The sequence below is a fragment of the Lissotriton helveticus genome, chromosome 3_1 (assembly GCF_964261635.1).
Source record: "Lissotriton helveticus chromosome 3_1, aLisHel1.1, whole genome shotgun sequence".
Lineage (NCBI taxonomy): Eukaryota > Metazoa > Chordata > Amphibia > Caudata > Salamandridae > Lissotriton > Lissotriton helveticus.
The window spans coordinates 1956220847-1956239425 of NC_136061.1; the positions used below are offsets into that span (position 1 = coordinate 1956220847).

The 18579-nt window shown below is 42.9% G+C and overlaps 1 protein-coding gene across 2 annotated transcripts in view; it reads left to right on the forward strand.

Annotated features, from left to right (window-relative positions):
- MAP2K5 (mitogen-activated protein kinase kinase 5) overlaps window positions 1-18579 on the forward strand; it is a 1262070-nt gene that overhangs the window by 949220 nt on the left and 294271 nt on the right. For both annotated transcript variants that reach the window (XM_078683055.1, XM_078683056.1), the window contains 2 exons: window positions 9470-9496; window positions 9846-9878. In XM_078683055.1, coding sequence (XP_078539181.1) covers window positions 9470-9496; window positions 9846-9878 — 60 coding nt within the window. The remainder of the gene's footprint in view (window positions 1-9469; window positions 9497-9845; window positions 9879-18579) is intronic.

An 18579-nucleotide genomic window follows, 5' to 3' on the forward strand; every position in this document is an offset into this window, starting at 1 on the left:
AAACCATGTGACATTTGGTAGACATTTTACAATGTTATAATCTTGGAACCAGAGATATTTGTTGCTGTGGCTGTTAGGTATTGCAGCAAAACACTCAAGATGATGGACGGAATGTTGCACAATGGCAAAACATTCACCCCCAGTCACAGGTCTGGGTTTAATCCATCTTTATTTTGCTCACCAAGCCACCCCAGTGGGGTGAATATATGACCTTGTTCTGCATTCTGTCCATCAATTGCAGCTGTTAGGTATTATCCATGAAACATGATCACTGGTTGTAATCTTGTCCATTGTGGCCACCAATGTATCCTTTCTGATGTAGTCACTATTACAACACCAATAATATTAGTGGCTCTTAGTGAGTTTCATTGAACATCAGTAGCTCTTATTACAGAAAAGGTTGGAGATCACTGTAACACCATTCACTGTGATCACACAAACAAGCACACACATACACACATACACTCTTTCTCGCTCTCACCTGTAAACCCATCAGTATTTCAACAACTGTAAACCTCCTTCACATAAAATGGTAATCACAAATGCCACATGTGTGATGATCAGTCTGTGTGCTTTGTAGCAGGATACAAATTGGACAGCCATGCAGTAGAAACAAATTGATGACCCCTCAAAAGGTGTTGGGTCTTAAATCCAGAGTAATCAATTGTGCACTGTCATGCACACCAACCCTTGCATACATTTACCAAATTATCTACAAGCAACACTGTTCACAGTATGCACTAAAGTAGAGTCAGACAGTGCATTCAAAACAGAAACATAAGATCTAGAAATGGATGTACTTTTAAGGAATGAAATATCAAGTAAAATGTGATATATAAACAAGGACTGCATCACTGACATGGATTAATGGAAGTGAAGGGTTTACCGACTTTCTTGTGCACTCTGTAGAGAGGCCAATGATTGTATGAACTTGTGGTCTGAACACTTTGATGAGGCACTAGCAGGCACTGTGAGACGTTCTCGTTGCCTTCACCCTCATTCTAGAGCTTTCTGGCCTGGTCCATAATGCACACCACCCATAACATGAATTTTCACAGGCATATAAAGACAACTCAGTTCACCTCTTGTGCACTAATAGTCTACACGAGTCACACTCTGAATGAAAATAAACCACAGAAACACTTCTGGTCAAAATATATATTCATACAGAATGCAAGATTAAGTAAAATAGGACTACATTTCTCACATGGATTTCCTTGTTTAAACATTGAAAAATCTACCTAGGACCGCTGTGCTGGTTGCTAAAAATGCAAGCTGCAGTCTGGGTGCTCTGGCCTAGCTGAGTCTTTGTGAGTGTCAGAGTCTCAGACTGAAGAAGGGTTGAACTAGGGCAGAAAATAGGCCTTTGCTCCAAAATAAGATTTATACCAAAAGGGAGTCACTGTTCCTAAGTAGAGAGAAAAAAATAGAAGGGAAGTAAGAGGTACTCTCGTCGTGTGCTACTCTAATTGTGGGGGGCAGTGTGTCCTTATCTTGATGCCCTCACACACCCCGAAGGATGTCATGCTTCATCATTGGGCTTTTGCTCCTCTTCGAGCCGGCGCTGCAATGCCCTACGGGTCCCCCGAAGGGTCTCTTTTTTGAAGATCTTTTGATGAAACCGTATGGGTGCATGGGTGTAAGTGGCACTGAAGTCCTAAAAGGTGTATTAAAAAAATGACTGGAGGGAGAGTGATTAATTTTTATTAAGGTGATCCCTCTGTCATTACTAAAACAAAGTGTATGGTGCTGCTTTAAGGGGTATTATGTCCCTTGGTAGCTGGGTAACTATATGTCCCTAGTGGGCATATATTCTGGGCAACATGTTTCACCCTTTAATGGTCTCAGGGGGAGATCCAGGGCGCTTTGTCAGGACCGAGTGAGAAAGTTGTATCTACAGTGGCCCGAAAATGTCAGTGCCAGCGGATAAATGGAGTAGAACTTCCCTTAGTAGGTAGATTAGAATCCCATGAGATCAGTGAGGGTCATTTGAGAAGTTTCTCTCGGTGCATCTGGGCTGTGTCACCTGTGTGCCTCTCGCTGTCTTCGCCGGTGGAAGTTCTACTCCCTTCATTTATCCGGGGACCTGTAGTGCATTGCAGCGCCGGCCCGACGAGGAGGAAAAGCCCATAGATGAAGCTTGACATCCTTCGGGGTGTGTGAGGGCATCAAGATGAGAACACACTGCCCCCCACAATTTGAGCTGCACACGACGAGAGTACCTCTTACTTTCCTTCTTTTTTCTCTCTCTACATAGGAACAGTGTCTCCCTTTTGGTATAAGTTTAACTTCGGGGGCACGGGTCACCGGACCTTTTGCAAAGCTCCTAGAATCCCCCTCTTTTGATAAATAGGATCCAAAATAAGAGTGGCACCCATTAGAAAGTTAGATAGCTAAACAAGGGACCCACAATTGCAAATCAAGGCAGTTATAAACTTGTAAAGACAAGCTGTATAGGTGTCTTGCAAGCTATGGAAGTCTTCATGTATTTGTGCTTGATTCAGGCAATGTTGTAATAAAAAGAAAATCAACAGTAGAAAAAAAGCTCCAAGCAGCCTACAAAATGCCAAAAACCGGTCCATACTAACTTTATCGGACTGGCCTTCTGCCAGATTGCCCTAAAGGACAGTCCGTACCTGGATTAGGACACTGAGCGGAGCATAGAAGACTTACTTTCCAGGGCTGCATGCAACAGTCTGTCTGTATGTCTCTGCAGAGACAATTTGATCATTGTTTCCAGACGTGAGTACACCAGAAACAATGTATATAAATTGTAACAAGCTGGGTCCAGAGGCGGTTTCCATGGTAACCATAGTCACCTCTTCTCAAGGCCCGGCTAACACTGCCTTGAGATAAAACAAATGAGCGCTGGCTGCACTCAAGCCAGCTGAAAACAAAGCACCTCGAGCAATGCTCAGACAAGCTACAATTGCGTGACAATTGCATTTAAGTGCGGTAATGTGCTCTCTAAAATGTCACAATAACCACTAATGCGTGGTACTTGGCAGGGCTGGCCATATGGTATGTTAACAAGCAAGGGGGAGTAAGGTCTCACCTCCTTTACCTGAAAGCATTGAGACTATGGTCTTGGGCCCACTGCCAACGAATCTGGCTCCCCACCAGTCTCCAGGGTGGGGGTGGGGGGGGGGAGTCTCTGTAGTCCAGCCAGACTAGTTTGCAATCTTCCATCTGGTTGCCCGTCTCCTCCATTCTTGAACTCTGCACTGGCTACCCATTATGACATGGGTCATTTTCAAGTTATGCTGTCTGACCCATAAGTCTCTAAATGGAAATGTTCCTTCCTATTTTCAAAATAGGCTCAGGCACTATAACCCATCAAGACTGCTAAGATGTACAGACAAAGCCTTTTTGCAAATTCTGCGAATTCATACTGCTAGATTTGGCGAGAGGTCTTTCTCATAACATCCCCCGTCCACTGGAACAAACTCCCTCTTCAACTCTGTTTATGCACGGATTTTGGAAAGTTTAAAAACTCCTAAATTGTGGTTATTTTAGAAGGGTACTTTAGCTTAATTAATGTAATACTTGCCTGTATCCAGCTAAGCACCGAGATATTCCTCTGTGGATGATTCGCTGAGCTATAACAAGTGTTGCTAACATAACAGTACATTGTTGCCCAGTGGACCACTCCTCGGGTGGACATGTTCGCCTGCACAGAAACTACACAATGCCAGTTGTTCTGCGCCCTCCTGTATACTTTGAGGATGGCCTTGGGAGACGCATTTCAATTGAATTGGAAGTTTCAACTGAATTACATATTTCCCCCATACCTTTAATTCCTCAAGTTCTGAGGAAGATCTGCCAAGATCGGACCCAAGTTATTTTCACTGCTCTGGATTGGCCAAGGAGGGTGTGGGTATGCAGACTGTCTGGCTTTCCCCATTTCCCCAACTGAGACTTTCCTTCAGGCTGGGCCTTCTCTCCCAATTGGTGGTAATGGTTATCCACCCCAATCTCCAAGGCCGCCACCTACATGCCTGGAGATTGAGTGGGGACACCCAAATTCATTTCAGCTGCCACCGTAGATGGTAGAAGTCATCTTGTCAGTGTGTCGCTCCTCCACCAAATCTGCTTACTCACACAGATGAAGCCACTTTGTTGCATGGTGTACAGACAAAAATAAAGACTCCTTGCAGATCAGGCTGTCATAGGTCCTGCAGTATGTATTTTCCCTTGCCCACTGGGTTTTTGCATTAGGCACTCTTAAAGGGAGATTAGCTGCATTGTCAGCATTTCTCTGTCTGTCAGATCAGCCATCCCTTTTTATATCCGCCATTGTCGTGCATTTTCTGAAGGGGTTAACGGACATGTACCCTCCAACCGCTTTTGTTTTGCCCCATTGGGAGATTAATTTGATTTAGACTTTTCTTATGGGGTCTCCATTTGAGTCTCTGCATAGTTACCGCTTAAGGATGTTGACTCAAAACTGTATTTTTGGTGGCTATCACTTCAGCCAGATGGGTGAACGAGTTGCAGGTTCTTAGGGTCTGATTACGAGTCTGACTCGCAGTGGCCGTTTTGCTGATTACACTGGCACTGCGCATTATGCTGAGCAGGGGGTGCTCAGCATATTTTCAGTTCCTGGACTACCAGCCTTTTCATGGCAGAGCCCCATTATGAAAAAGCTACTGGTGCAGGAACAAGGGGGGCGCTACAGGGCACCCATGTCTCTCCCACCATGGGGGATACAATCATTGCCCCAAGTTCCAGCACAGCATGTACGTCACCGTCCATGCTGTGCTGAAACTTTTTGGGCGTTCCCATGGCGGTGCCTGTTTTCAAGGCACTGCCATGGGAAAGGTCAAAGGACCGCCGACAGTATTACGAGTTGTACTTTTACAACTCATAATACGGTCTGTGGTGCATGCACGGTTTTGGCTCAGCAGAGCCGGCGCTGCTATGCCAAACTTGTAATCAGGCCCTTAATTCACTTCCCCCGCTTACCTCTTTTTACTCAAACTAATTGGTTTTGCGAACCAAGTCTGCTTCCCTATCAAAAGTGGTGATCCCTTTTCATCTGGGTCAGTCCATCACCAACTTTTTACCCCCCACCCCTTTCCACTAAGGAGGAGGAGCAGTTGCATAGATTGGAACCCAGCCGGGCAGTCTACTACTATCCGGAGTGCACCAAGGACCTAAGACTAGATGACCAACTCTTTGTCAGATACTGTGGTGCCAAAAAAAGGCAGAGCATTGCCAAAACAAACCCTTTCGAGATGGAACATCCTCTGCATCAATACCTGGTGTGCTTTGGCTAAGATGGACTCTCCAGAAGGGTTCATATCCAATTCAACTAGGGGTAAAGCCACCACTTCTGCCATAGCCAGAGGTGTTCCCATTGCGGAAATGTGCAGGGCAGCAGTGCGCGCTTCCCTACACACCATTGTCAAGCCTTATTGCTTAGATTCTGAAGTTTGTAGGGAAGGAAACATTGGTAGATCTCTTTTGCAGGATTTTCTTGTTTAACCATCCATCAACCCTCCCTTCTCCAGGGTCAGGGCATTGCTCTGGAATCTGTTCTACTGGTGAGGAAACTGCAGGTAGAAGTCTCCATCAGAAGAAAAAGTTACTTACTTTGGTTAACTATCTTTCTGGTGGATAGTCCATCTACTGCAGATTCCTCACTGACAAGTCTGCTCCCTGTTTGATGGCTGTGTTATTGGGAAAGTTGATAGGATCCAAGTTTATATTTTGGTAGTGCAATAATTTCTCGCTGTCAGTCCGTCCGCCTGCCTCAAAAGCTTGGAAAACATTTATGTAAACAGACATTATTGCACCGGTGCAGGCGATATATGGCTTTGGTGATGTTACCAGAGCCATTTCTGGCATCCCAATGAAGCCAGTGCCCACGACCGATGACAGGAGAGCTTTGAAGTTTTCCGGATCCAGTCTTTCACCTGGGTTGTTCTACAGGTGAGGAATCTGCAGGTAGATAGAGTATCCACCTCAAAACTGTTACCAGAGGTAAGTAACTTTGTTTTAACCTGGGGATATATGCTCTAGTTAGGGTAACTAGTATAGCGACAAAGTGATGCATAGAAAAAAGTGCACTAAGCTGAACCACTGCTAGCTAATTTGGGGACAGTGTACAACATTAGGTTTTTGCTTGGCTGTGCCATTTACAGAAGAGGATCAACCCCATGCAAATTTTGAATGAATCCTGCACTAATAGAAACAGTTCAGCCCTAACTGCTAGACCATGTTCCCTCTGAATGGAAACACAAGCTACAAGTTTATACTTTACTGTAGGCTTCTCGAACGAGTAGCTAGTGAGCTACTGGTAGCTCTCCAGGTACCTCCTCTTAGCTTGCGTGTGTGCTGCCCAAAATACTTACGTAGAACCTTTTGCTTAGTTGAATTAATATATGTATCCCAAAATTTAAAAGCGTGTATTTGAGACAGAAATGTGTATATTTTCAAAAATCATACACGCTTAGCTGATGTTTGGAGACACATGTCTGGATTTCCAAAATATATTTAGAACTGGTATTTAAGTGATAAACCATGAGACATTACTAAAAGTGTAAACTTGGTGTCAGAGCCATTGCAGCTATTGCTGTTGCGTATTATAATGATCCCTTCCAAACTGATAAAGCCATTTTCACATTACTGATAACAATCGTGCCTTATACACTGAGGCAATCACTGCTGGTAATTTTGCATGGTATTGCCACTAATATGATTTTGTATTACATGGTCACTATTACCACACTGAAAATATTAGTAGCTCGGTATGATTTTCATTGAAATTAAGTAGCTTTTCTTACAAAAAAGTTTGGAGCTCCTGCTCTATTGCACAGTGTACTCTGAGCAGCCTGTTCCTTAGAGACACTGCCCCTAGGGCTGTGTATGATTCTGAGGTCCCAGCTCCTCATACAAAGTGGTGTTCATCATGTGCCGGGTCCCAGAGGTAGGTGGTGGGATCATCCTGGAACGTTTCACACTTCCTGTACCCCTATCCTACTCATCATTGCCTCCTAACCCTTCATGACTCTCACCCACTTGCGGATTAGTCCTCAATCCTTAATTAAGGCTAACAGGTGGGCAGCAGCCAACACTAACAATCATTGACAAAACCAGTCAGTCTGGTGTTGGTAGTGAACCTTTTGGCTTTGTCACAGTTTGTTTTGCCCTGGTTTTATAAAACGTTGTAAGAACTGCCAAGCCCTCTGGAATGTTTAAAAAATATAATGCTTGTAAACACAATTGGACAAGCCCTTCAATGGAGTTATGCAGTCTATGCTCTTGACTGGAGAATCTCTTCGAGGTTTGAGCACAAACAACTTCAGGTAGTTTATAGGAAACCCCTCACCCACCTACCTGGTAGGTGGCAAGCTTCATCATCGGGGCCCAGCCGGATTGCCTAGTACAATCCAGCTGTGCTACAACGCCTGAATTACAGCGGAGCAGGTTGTTTGTGGTATAGAAAGTGAAGTGAGTGTATGTGACTCACAAAAAGGGAAGTCACTTTGCTGAATAATATCAGCACACACCCTAAAGTGTGCTGTGAGTGTAGTGGAAATGTTACTTACGAAGACTCTGTTTGGAGGGTACTTTGACTCTGAGCTAGTTAGGCATCATGGCACCGAGCGTTTTCTGCTACTACTCTGCCTACAGTTTGTCAGGCGAGATAAAGTCAGTTCAACCTAAGCAGTCGGTCGGTTCCCGCCACACCACTCTGGTCCTGAAGAAAGCCTTATGAACCAACCGAAAGGCTGAAACTAGTAGACCCTCTTTTTATTTGGGATACTGAGGTACATAGTAAAGCCTCAAGGGCATCCCTCCATGTGTTTTTAACTCTTGTTCTAGGGCCCAGCAATTAAAACTTTTATAAGGGTTATACCTAGAGACATTTTTAACCCATAATCGCACTTCACTTAGCACTTCACTTTCTATACCACAAACAACCTGCTCCGCTGTAATTCAGGCGTTGTAGCACAGCTGGATTGTACTAGGCAATCCGGCTGGGCCCCGATGATGAAGCATGCCACCTGCCAGGTAGGTGGGTGAGGGGTTTCCTATAAACTACCTGAAGTTGTTTGCGCTCAAACCTCGAAGAGTTTCTCCAGTCAAGAGCCTAGACTGCATAACTCCATTGAAGGGCTTGTCCAATTGTGTTTGCAAGTATATTACCTAGGGAAAAGGACGAATCCTTAATTTCCTTACTCTCTATTTTTGTTCTACATTTTTTTTTAATATAATGGAAAAAAGAAGAAAAAAAATCTCTCAAAAAGAACACATTGCCATAGCAGTCCCTGTAACTGAAGGGACTACTTTGCGTGCTGATGAAACCCTATAAGCAAGTATATACTATATATAATTTTTCTAAAAATCAAAAGGTCTGGGCAAATGTCAAACCCAACAAGGATGAGTTCATTTACTCAGAGAAATCGGAATTGTACATGGGTCACCTTTATAAAAAATAAATAAATAAATGAATGTCGTTATGGCAAGCTCCACTGGCGAAGGTCTTTTAAGCAGCCCGGCCCCACTTGCTGAAATCCACTGAATTCACGTCGTGATGGAAAAACCATGTAACGTAGATAATTACAAAAATGTGTCATTTAATTAACTCCCGCAAGTGGACTTCAGATTCAGTGGCATCGAATGGCAGACCTAACTCTGCCCGGGCAAACCCTTCTTGGTGCCCAACAGATGAAGCGGCTCTGCTGTAATTGTTCAAGGTGCATTTTGTACCCTTGCAATCCAGCCAGGCGTTTCAATCCATCCTCCGAACGACCTGCCTCTCTGGGCCACCAAACTCTTTCCGATGGGGAAAAAAGAAAAAAAAAAGCTGAGCGTTGAAAGTAATTCCGCGGGCGAAATACATAGCTTCAACCTCATAATTAAAGTTTCCTTTTAACCGCTCCTCCACCCCACCAAAAATACCCACCAGAAAAAACAAACTGCAAAAGCGAGGCGACTGCCCATGATTGCGGTGTTTGGCGGCGCACCAAATATTCTAATCTCTGACTATGATTTAATTTCAATTTTAAATAAATCGCTTTTTAATTCAAAAAAAGAGTGAACTTCATAACATTAGCCGTGATTGCAACATTAAGCTCAGTGCTCACAACGACGCCGTATAAAACATTATTTATATCGGGATCGTAAACAGCTCTCTTTTTTGAAATGGATTATGTCTCCAAGCCCCCTCCCAGCCCCCCAACGCTTGCCGTCTTCTAATACAACCTGGAGGGCAGTAAAAAGTGTTGCGCGAAAATTAACATTCTGCTGACTTTCGCCCATAAATGAGATGTTAGCTATTAACATTTGTGTATTTTCATTATGTAAATTGTGTTAACACATGCCCACAAATTGCCACCAGCCATGCCGTAATTTTCTCTCACTGATCATAATGTGTCCAAGTGAGTCGTTTTGATTATGACATGCTAATTACATATTGCCTATGTTTTCTCTCTCTCCCTCCCTCTCCCCGCCAACCCAGATTCAGAAAAACCAGCGATCTCTAATGGTAATCTTTATGAGTTTTTTTTGGAGGGGGGTGAATTTCACTTTTCCCTGTCCTGATGGCTGCTCACTGCTGCATGCTTGGCTGACTTGCTTTAAACTTAGCAAATTGCATTTTGAAGAAACGGCAAACCTTTAACAGCCTGTATTAGATTAGGTTCCATTACAAATAATAGAACATTGAGGCCTGGGTGTTTTTATAAGAGTTTGCTTCCGTTGATTAATCTTGCTGTTTTTTTATTGCACTAATGATTTTCTCGTCGCTCCCCATCCACTGTAAAATAATGCATATGGCTAATACTTGTTCCCTTGCTTCCTTCCCCCTCTGCCTCCCGTGTGATGTGTCCGTGCAGCCGCTCCAGCTCTTGCAGTGCATTGTTGATGAGGTGAGTCTGTCTTATGTGCTTTCGCTCCCAAAGTCATCCCTAATGGGGTGGAAAGCTTATATTTTGTTTCCTAATGAAGTGCTGGTGCGTCTTGGGCGCCTTGTGCCTCCTCCAGGTTCTGAGCTGTTTAGTGGGAGCTGGCCTTGTCCCCCCTCCTCACTCCAGACTCCCCTCCCCCAACTCACCCCAGACACTGCTGTTCTCAGGAAGATCCCATTATTATATGATCGCGGCCCTATCGGCACCCTACACATTCTTGCATCCAAGCCTTGTGATAACGATACTGTTTTATCTTTATCTCAAGTCCATTCTATCATGTATCTCACAGAAAATGCTCCCTTATTTATTATCACAAATAGATGCCCCCATGGATAGCCATTCGGGTTGTCCTCCTTACGTAGCAGTTGTTCTACAATTCATCCCATACATCATGTGCAGTACCCTCATACGAAACTCTTGCCCTGGATTCCATTCTCCCCTCACATATGTATCCCTTATATAGCATGCCCTCAATTACAAACAGTTCCACTGTGACAGCAGCTCTAGCGCCCTAAAGACCGAAGTACTCCCATAGACAGCGCTGTCCATTTAGACTGTGGAACCTCCATGAATAGCAGTGGCTTTGTGTGAGTTAGTTGTTGCCATCGTTGTCCTACTTTTTAGCAATTCTTTTTTGGAGCGTACAGTCTTTAAATGTTGGAAGATGGCATCTACTAAAAAGAAGGAGGCAAAGTCATCCGAGTGAACTGGCAATCGTTAGTTACATTATGTGCTCACTACACAGTACACGCCAACTATAAAGATGAGCTTTCATCATTTTAATCTAAGCCCAGCTTACTCTAAGATCCACTTGAAAGTGACACAACTAAGAATATAAGGGTTGTAGTGTCAGTACGTTATAGATTTTACAATAACAAGAACTTTTTTATATATAGTACTTGATACAACACTTCTGACGGCTATTAGCTCTAATTAACAAGTGTTACCATATTGAAATTAATTTGCACTCATTTTGGAAAAATATTTATTTTCCTGCCTCTCTATCCACCCTGATCTAATTTTACCCCTGAGATTCGGAACCCTTTTACCCCAGTCAGAAACCTTGACATACTTTTCAAACCCACTGTAACAAAAGTTCTTCATTACTGTCATAGCAGCCAGTTATTAGGTTTTGAATTTACAGAAAAAACCCAACCCCTTTCCACACAGGCAAGACATTCATCAGCAATCTTGATTGTTGCAATGCCGTTCACTGGGGTCTAGCCCTTTATTTCCTCTCTCCACTCAAAAACTCTAACCAGATTTGTGTCAGAACTGGAGAGTTTTAGTTTCTCAGGATTGGAGATGGTATGCAGTTGACTAGAATTACGCCATTAAGGGGTGAAATGGGAAAGGGGAGAGACGGGTGGTGTTCTGACGAGTTGATGACACCCAGGAATCCCAATGACTCCCTCTAGAATCTTGAGGTTTGTGTATATTAATGTATTAAACAGCAAACAACTCTGGTATATCAAGTGCTGTGGTCATAGACAATACATGATGCTCTTAAAAATTCCTTTATATAGGCACACAAATATACTGTTAAGGTTAGGTTACTTAAAACTAATAAAAAAAAAACTCATAAACTTAACTGCAATGTAAAGACTTTTTGATGTAACACACACTGTAATGACTCTCGATGTTGAGCCTATGAACAGGCACTACGACTTGCATATGTCATCATGTTTCAGCCACCTCCTACGTGTCCCGTGGACTGTGGCTTTAGTCAGGACCAAACAGTCCCTTTAATCACCCTTCCTTCAACAGACTTTCTATTTAATGGGTGTATAAAAGTGGGGATGCATGCAAAAAAGTAAAGAAAATAATAATGACACATTATGTGGTTATACTAAACCGGATTCCTGTGAATGTCACCATTCTAAATTATGGTAAGGCTACATAGTAGGTAGAGCCAAAGTAACCTTCGTCGTGAAACACGCTCCCTGATGAATTACCTTGCTATCTCACCTACGAAGTAGGTGCCCAGATTTTGAAAGTTGAATGAATGAATATAACCAAAGATTATGTGGTAGCCAAACTATAATACAATAATTACACAAAATCTGTGCAAGGACTGTGGCTTATGAAGGTACGTGACAGGGTATGTTGTGATTAGTCCCCTGGTTTCGAGGATTCTGCAGCAGAACCGAAAGGGATGGTACGTGTCTAGCCGGACACATTTTGAAACCTTGACAGGGTATACACTCTGCTTTTGGAAGTAGAATTAGAAGAATGTCTCTACAGCAACAGATGGTAACTGCAGCAACACAGAGTGGCAGAGGAAATTAACCTGAGTCCTGCCTAACAGGACCTAATTTCTAGGGGAACAGAGGAGGGTAAAGAAATAACAAAAGTTCAGGCACATGCTGAATAACATGGGAGGCTCCAATCAGCCTGCAGTGGGAAGTGCGCATAGGGTGTAAGTCTCAAGATTGAGTGCAAGGTTGAGTTGTCAAAGGGAAAAGCCAAAGGATTTCATTCTGCCAGTCAGCAGTACCAGTGCATCTCCATTTATTAGTTGATTCAGGCCCGTGAAGGAATCAATATGGCACTCACCCTTGAGACCCAGACACCTTGTGCGTTTCCCACTGTGGGCTGATTTGAGGCCCTCACGGGCATCCAACATATTTCCAGCTCAGGCCATTCTCGTCCACCCTGTTCTTGAGGCTTGTCACTAGGGGCGCCCCTTTAGCAAATGCATTACTTTTCATAACCTCTCTCTCTGGCTCGTTGTATCCCCCTGCTCACCCCCTGTGTCCTGATGATGATCCTGACATTTTTATTAGGATAGAAACACCGTCAACTTTAAAAACACGAACCATATATGATTGTTGAGAACTTTCTGTAATGGGCTGCGCTTTTCTTGTGTTTGTTGATACACTTGTTGATCATGATTTATCATTTGAGTACATCGCCTCAAAAGAAAGCACGTTTGTTTTGCAACAATATTTAATGCACCGCAATGTGTCTTGAAATTGTTTTTCATAAACTCCTTTGGATACATTTATTCGCTATTTGGTCCTTTTTGATTAAGTATTGATACTAGGAGCAGTGTGGTTTTTGTTGTTGAATGATTTCAGAGCTCTTTAAAACATTGTATAGTTCAAAGATCACTCTGAGTCATCATATCACTTTTATGTCATTAAGTATTGCAAATGAACTCAAACATTTCAACATCAATTCCTCTACTTCATACTCTGGGACACATCAGTCATCAGTGGAGGGGATGGCTAGAGCATGAGCAAACATGGACCACAGAGTGAATACGCCTGTGAGAGAGAATGGCTAATTTGACTGCTCTCACACCTACTAAGCCTATAATCCTAAAAGGCCAACAAAACAAAGATTAAAATAGAGTGATAGCCAACAATTGGATGATTCTTAGAAGAAAGCCATATGTAATCACTCACTTTATATAATGGATGGAGCTGTCTGTGGTTATCAGAACATTTCTTATAAGCAGTTTTTGAATTCTAAAGTTGTCTGCCGGAATAATATTTGGGCCTCATAAAGATTCTGCAAAAAGGTTTGCACAGTGGGGTTATTTGAAATGGGAAAATCTTTAGGCCGTATTTGGGGATTATATCATTATGAACTATAGACCACAGAATACACAAAATCAGAATGCAGAGAATGGTTGTAAGTAATGTTAGTCAGAGGTAATCAGTGTACCTATTCGGTTTCATATTGCATGAGATAAGATCTCCGGTACTGCTCTAAAGTATGATTAGGTCTTTCAGCCTGGCTTCCTGTTTGCGGATGATAACAGGTAGAGGCAAACTGACAAATTCCCTATCTTTGCAAAAAGTCTTTCCAGAAATGTGCAATAAATTGAACCCCTTTATCTGTCACTATTATTTCAAGTAACCCATGTAGTCTAAAAATCTCTTTGAGGAAAAAGTGTACTAGTTCAGAGGCCAGGGGTACCTTATGTAAAGGGATAAAATGAGCAGCTTTGGTAAACTAGACGACAACTACTAAAATTACTGTTTTCATCGGACCCAGTTTGTTCCACATTAAACTCCATTGAAATTTGTGACTATGGCTGTCAGGGAGTAGTCAAAATCTGTAGGAGTCCTGCAGATTTGGTGCACAGATTCTTGACCTGAATAAAATTCCCACATAGTTCTTAATGTGTTGTGTCATCTTAGGCCACCAAAAGTGATGCTGGACGTGCTCTAGGGTCTTATGGACTCTTGGGTGCCATGACACCAGCGTAATATCTTCTGTTGTGAGGAAATGTGGGGTATAAAATATTAATCATCATGTGTTAAGTATCTGTGCTGGTATTGTCTCTTTTCCTGATGTTGCTCAATCCATGCTACTGTTGTAATAGATTCTTGTTGTCTTAGAGTCTCTTTTAATAAAGTCTTAGCTTTATCTTGTGGGGTCCCTTGTAACATTAAAATCATAAGAGGTTAAGCATCTGAAATTGATTCTTTGTTTTTTTTGGATAAGATATCAGCCTTCCTATGGCGGCTACCAAGATGATATGAGATATTATATTGAAACCTGGAGCAGACTAATGGCCAAGTGGCATGTCAAGGTTTCTTGCACCTCACAAATTTTAGATGCTGCAAATTTTGATGATTCGTCCAGAGAGTGATTAGATAAAATACCCCTTCAAATAATGCCTCTAACAGAAGATTGTTTCACGAATAGCTAGTAATGCTTGGTCATAAATGGTGTAGTTGTGTTCAGCTGCTGTTACAGTGCATGGTTAACACACCACTGGTTGCAGTACCTGATTTATGGATGCCATGAAAGTATAGCTCCTATAGTGAAAGAGGAAGCATTTTGTTATCACACTAAAGGGTAAGCGAATGGTTTGAATGATGAAAGATGGGAGCAGTTGTTAAGACTGTTAGATAGCCAAATACATTCTCTTATGTCATGCTCCAGTGAAAAGGAATTTCCTTCTTAGCAATCTTAGTTATTGTAAGAACCATGGTGGAAAAGTCCTGTGTAAATTGCCAGTATAAGTTAGTACATTCTAGGAACTTCTGGATTTGCTTGACAATAGTGGAAGTTAGCCAGTCCGTTACTACTTTAACCTTGACATAATCCACATGAATACTTTTTTCTGACGTATGAAACCATAGAAAGATGATGTCTGTGGTGTAGAGAATTAACCATTACATGTTCCTGGACACTTTTCAAATGTCACTGATGGACGTCTATGGAGGCAGAGAAGATTAATATATCTTCCAGACAGATGATGACAATGGAGTTTAGATGTCTTTTATAAAATGCTGAAATGCAGCCAGTGCATTGCACAAGCCAAATGTAATTACTAGATACTGAAAATGCCCACATTGAGTATTAAATGTGTCTTCCATTTGCCTCCCTCCTAGATAGAATAAGATTATAGGCTCCTCTTAAATCATGTTTTGTAAAAATCTGAGTACTTTGAAGTTCAACTAATAGAACTAAAGATTAATGGCAAAGGTTTCTGATTTGAATAATGATCTGATTCAGGTCTCTGTAATCAGTACAGGGGTGCTACTCTCCAGCTTTGCAACAAAGAAGATGGGAGCAACCATGGGTAATTTAGAATGACAAATGAACGCCTTGTTTACGTTTTTCTTTACATAGTTTTTAAGGACTTGTTCTTGTGGGTATGAAGGATAAATATGCTCATACAGTATCTTAGCGTCTGGTGTAAGTCAGTTGAACAACCATAGGGCCTTTGAGGAGGCATTCTGTCTGCATCCTTCTTCTTGAAGACATCTGCAAACTCATTATGAACCTCTTCTATTTCTGTGGTTATGGGTTGCTAATACCGTCATATGGTATAGATGCAGTTTTCTTGAAATATCTTTTCTAGAAAAAGTGTTTTTTACAAAATGGATTGATGATATGAATACGGCTTCCACTCAGTCATTCCGAGGATTATATCACCCTGCCAATCAGTTCCAACAATTACTGTAAAGCAGGTGTATCAGTTACGTCAGTGACCAAAGCTTCGACCTGTCTTGTCTGAGTGGCTGTGCCCAATGGCACTGTTTCCCACTAATTTTTGCCTGATCTTAATGCAGTACCAGCCACCCCTTTGACTTCTTGTTGTAAGTCTTTTAAAACAAGGCATGTGTTTCTTTTGAAGGATGAATAAGTCCATGAAACAGTCCGAAGCTCCACAGTCAATAATGCCCAGATCTTTAACAGACCTCTTGGAGTGGGTAATAATGGGTCTTGGAAGAGGAAAACGCATTATCTAGATTATGGTTCAACCTAGGTTTGCAAGTAAAGGCTGAGCCAAGAGGTTTCCAGATCTCATGGGACAATTATGTAACAAGTGCCCAATTTTATCACAATAAACACACAAGCCTTCTTCTTATCATCTCTCTTCTTGGTCATCCGAAGTAAAAGGATTTCTTAAATTACCAATTTGCATTGATTAATCTGTAGAAGCCTCAGAAAGAGAAATGGTAGATTTTCATTTCCAAATGGTGCCTTTCTTTTCTCCTGAGACTCTATTTGTTGTGCTTGATCATTCAGATAATTTAAGGAATTTAGTCATTCTACCACCAAGGCAAAGATCATCCTTTCTTCACTCTCTATGCCCATGGTAGTGATATGAATTTTAGGGACTTCAGAGGTGGGGATCCCAAACACACAGTGCAGAGACTCAGTTCAGACTCCGTTCAGTGCGCACACTGAGTTAGAGATGCTATATGGACCGCAGTCCTAATAAAAAGTCCGTCAAGCTTCTCTTTGAGCAGATAGAATTTTCAAGTTACTTATCAGTAGTCTCTTTAAATGAGTTCAGGAACACAATGGTAATCAAAACAATATGTTTGTCTTGCAGACAACACACTCGAACATTGCACTAGAAATCGAGGCTTGTAGTTTTAAAAGATTATTTTAAAAGTCTGTGTTTTGTGCACCACCATTCCTGACTTGGGTGGCCTCCTGTTGGGGCAGCCCGACGGAGCGCTTCTTATGGGGGGGAGGACTAAAATTTGGCACTCTACGATAACTGAGATTGTCAGCTAAATGAGTTCAGGGACACAGTGTTAATCAAAACAATTTGTTTGCTTTGCAGACAACACAATCCAACATTGCACTTAAAATCGAGACCTGTAGTTCTAAAGATTATTTTAAAAGTTTGGGTTTTGTGCACCACCTTCCTTGACTTGGGTGCTCTCCTATTGGGGCATCCCAACGGAGGGCTTCTTATGGGCAGGGTATCGGTGGTGGGTACTTCAAATTGACGCTCTGCGATAACAGGGATTGCCTGCACCCGACACCCGCCCGTGCCCTGCTAGCAGATTTCCTCCTAGCTATAGGTTTGGTTTATGTGTAGCAGGCCGTTAATCCTTTGGCGCAACATGTAACGTACCACTCTGGAGCACACTGCTGCCTAGCTCGTATAGATTGCATCCTCACAGTGACTTACCGTATTCCTAACTTGTCAGATGTTCGTCATCTGGCAAGGGGCATTTCCGGTATGGACAGTCTACAGTCTGGGCAAGTTACGAGACCAGAGGTCAATCACACTTTACTCTTGTTATCTTAAGATTCCGTGTGTGAGGGAGGGTCTGGTGAAGGCCAAGGACGCTACCTTGCAGAAAATGAGGCCTCGGGAGGCTTTTAAGGCTGGTATTAAGGGACAGGCGCACTCCCTCATAATGGGACATAAAAAAGAGCAGAGGGCTGCTGCGGAGGTGCTCAAGAGTGAGATTCTGGACCTTGAGGCTAAGTTGAAAGATGATGAGTCTGGTGAGACTAAGCACCTATTAAGCATTAAACTGCAAGAGTATATGGACACAGCGGCAGAGTCGGCTAAGGCCAGACATCGAGCTACGCAACATCACATTTATGAAGGATGGGATAAAGCCGAGAAATTAACTGCATGGCTCAACAGATGAGAGAGGGTGAACCAGTGGGTGTCAGAGGTTGGAGTACACATAAGAGACACACAAGACATACCTGACACTTTTGCTGCCTTCCACTCCCGTCTCTATTCCCCTTTATCATGGCTACTGCAGAGGACTCTAGTGAATTATTAGCTGACATACGGCTCCCAGCCCTCTCAAGTGAGGACACAACTCTTATGGAGAGTGACCCGACCGAAGATGAGATTAACCAAACGATACGGAGCATGTGCTCAGGCAAAGCGATGGGCCCAAACGGCCTTCTGATAGAGCTCTACAGGCTTACAGCGGCCACAATAGCAGTATATTTGTTACACATGTACAAGGAGAGCAGGCAAACGGCACACTACCGAGAGACCAATGTCTGGTCTCAATAGTGGTCATCCTTAAGGAGGTCAAACCGCCAAGCTTCTGGCTTCCCGGATTATTCAAATTATCTCTAAACCGGTGTACCCCAATCAATTGGGGTCTCCACCTGGCCGCAATACTGCCCTCAACTTATGGCGTCTTAATGGGGTGCTGGGTCGAGTTGGGAGTTGGCATGATCCGGGAGGATGCCGTGGTCCTCTACCTAGATGGCTAAATTACCTTTGACATGGTCGAATGGGCATATCTTTTTGCAGTGTTGGAGCGCATGCGCTTCGGCCCCAAGTTTTTGTCCTGGCTGCGCTTCACTACGCTGAGCCTCTAGCCCAGCTGGTGGTCAATGGCAGAACATTCTGCATGTTCCCCATCCAGCTTAGGGCCAGGCAAGGTTGCCTGCTCTCACCACTTATTTCCACGTT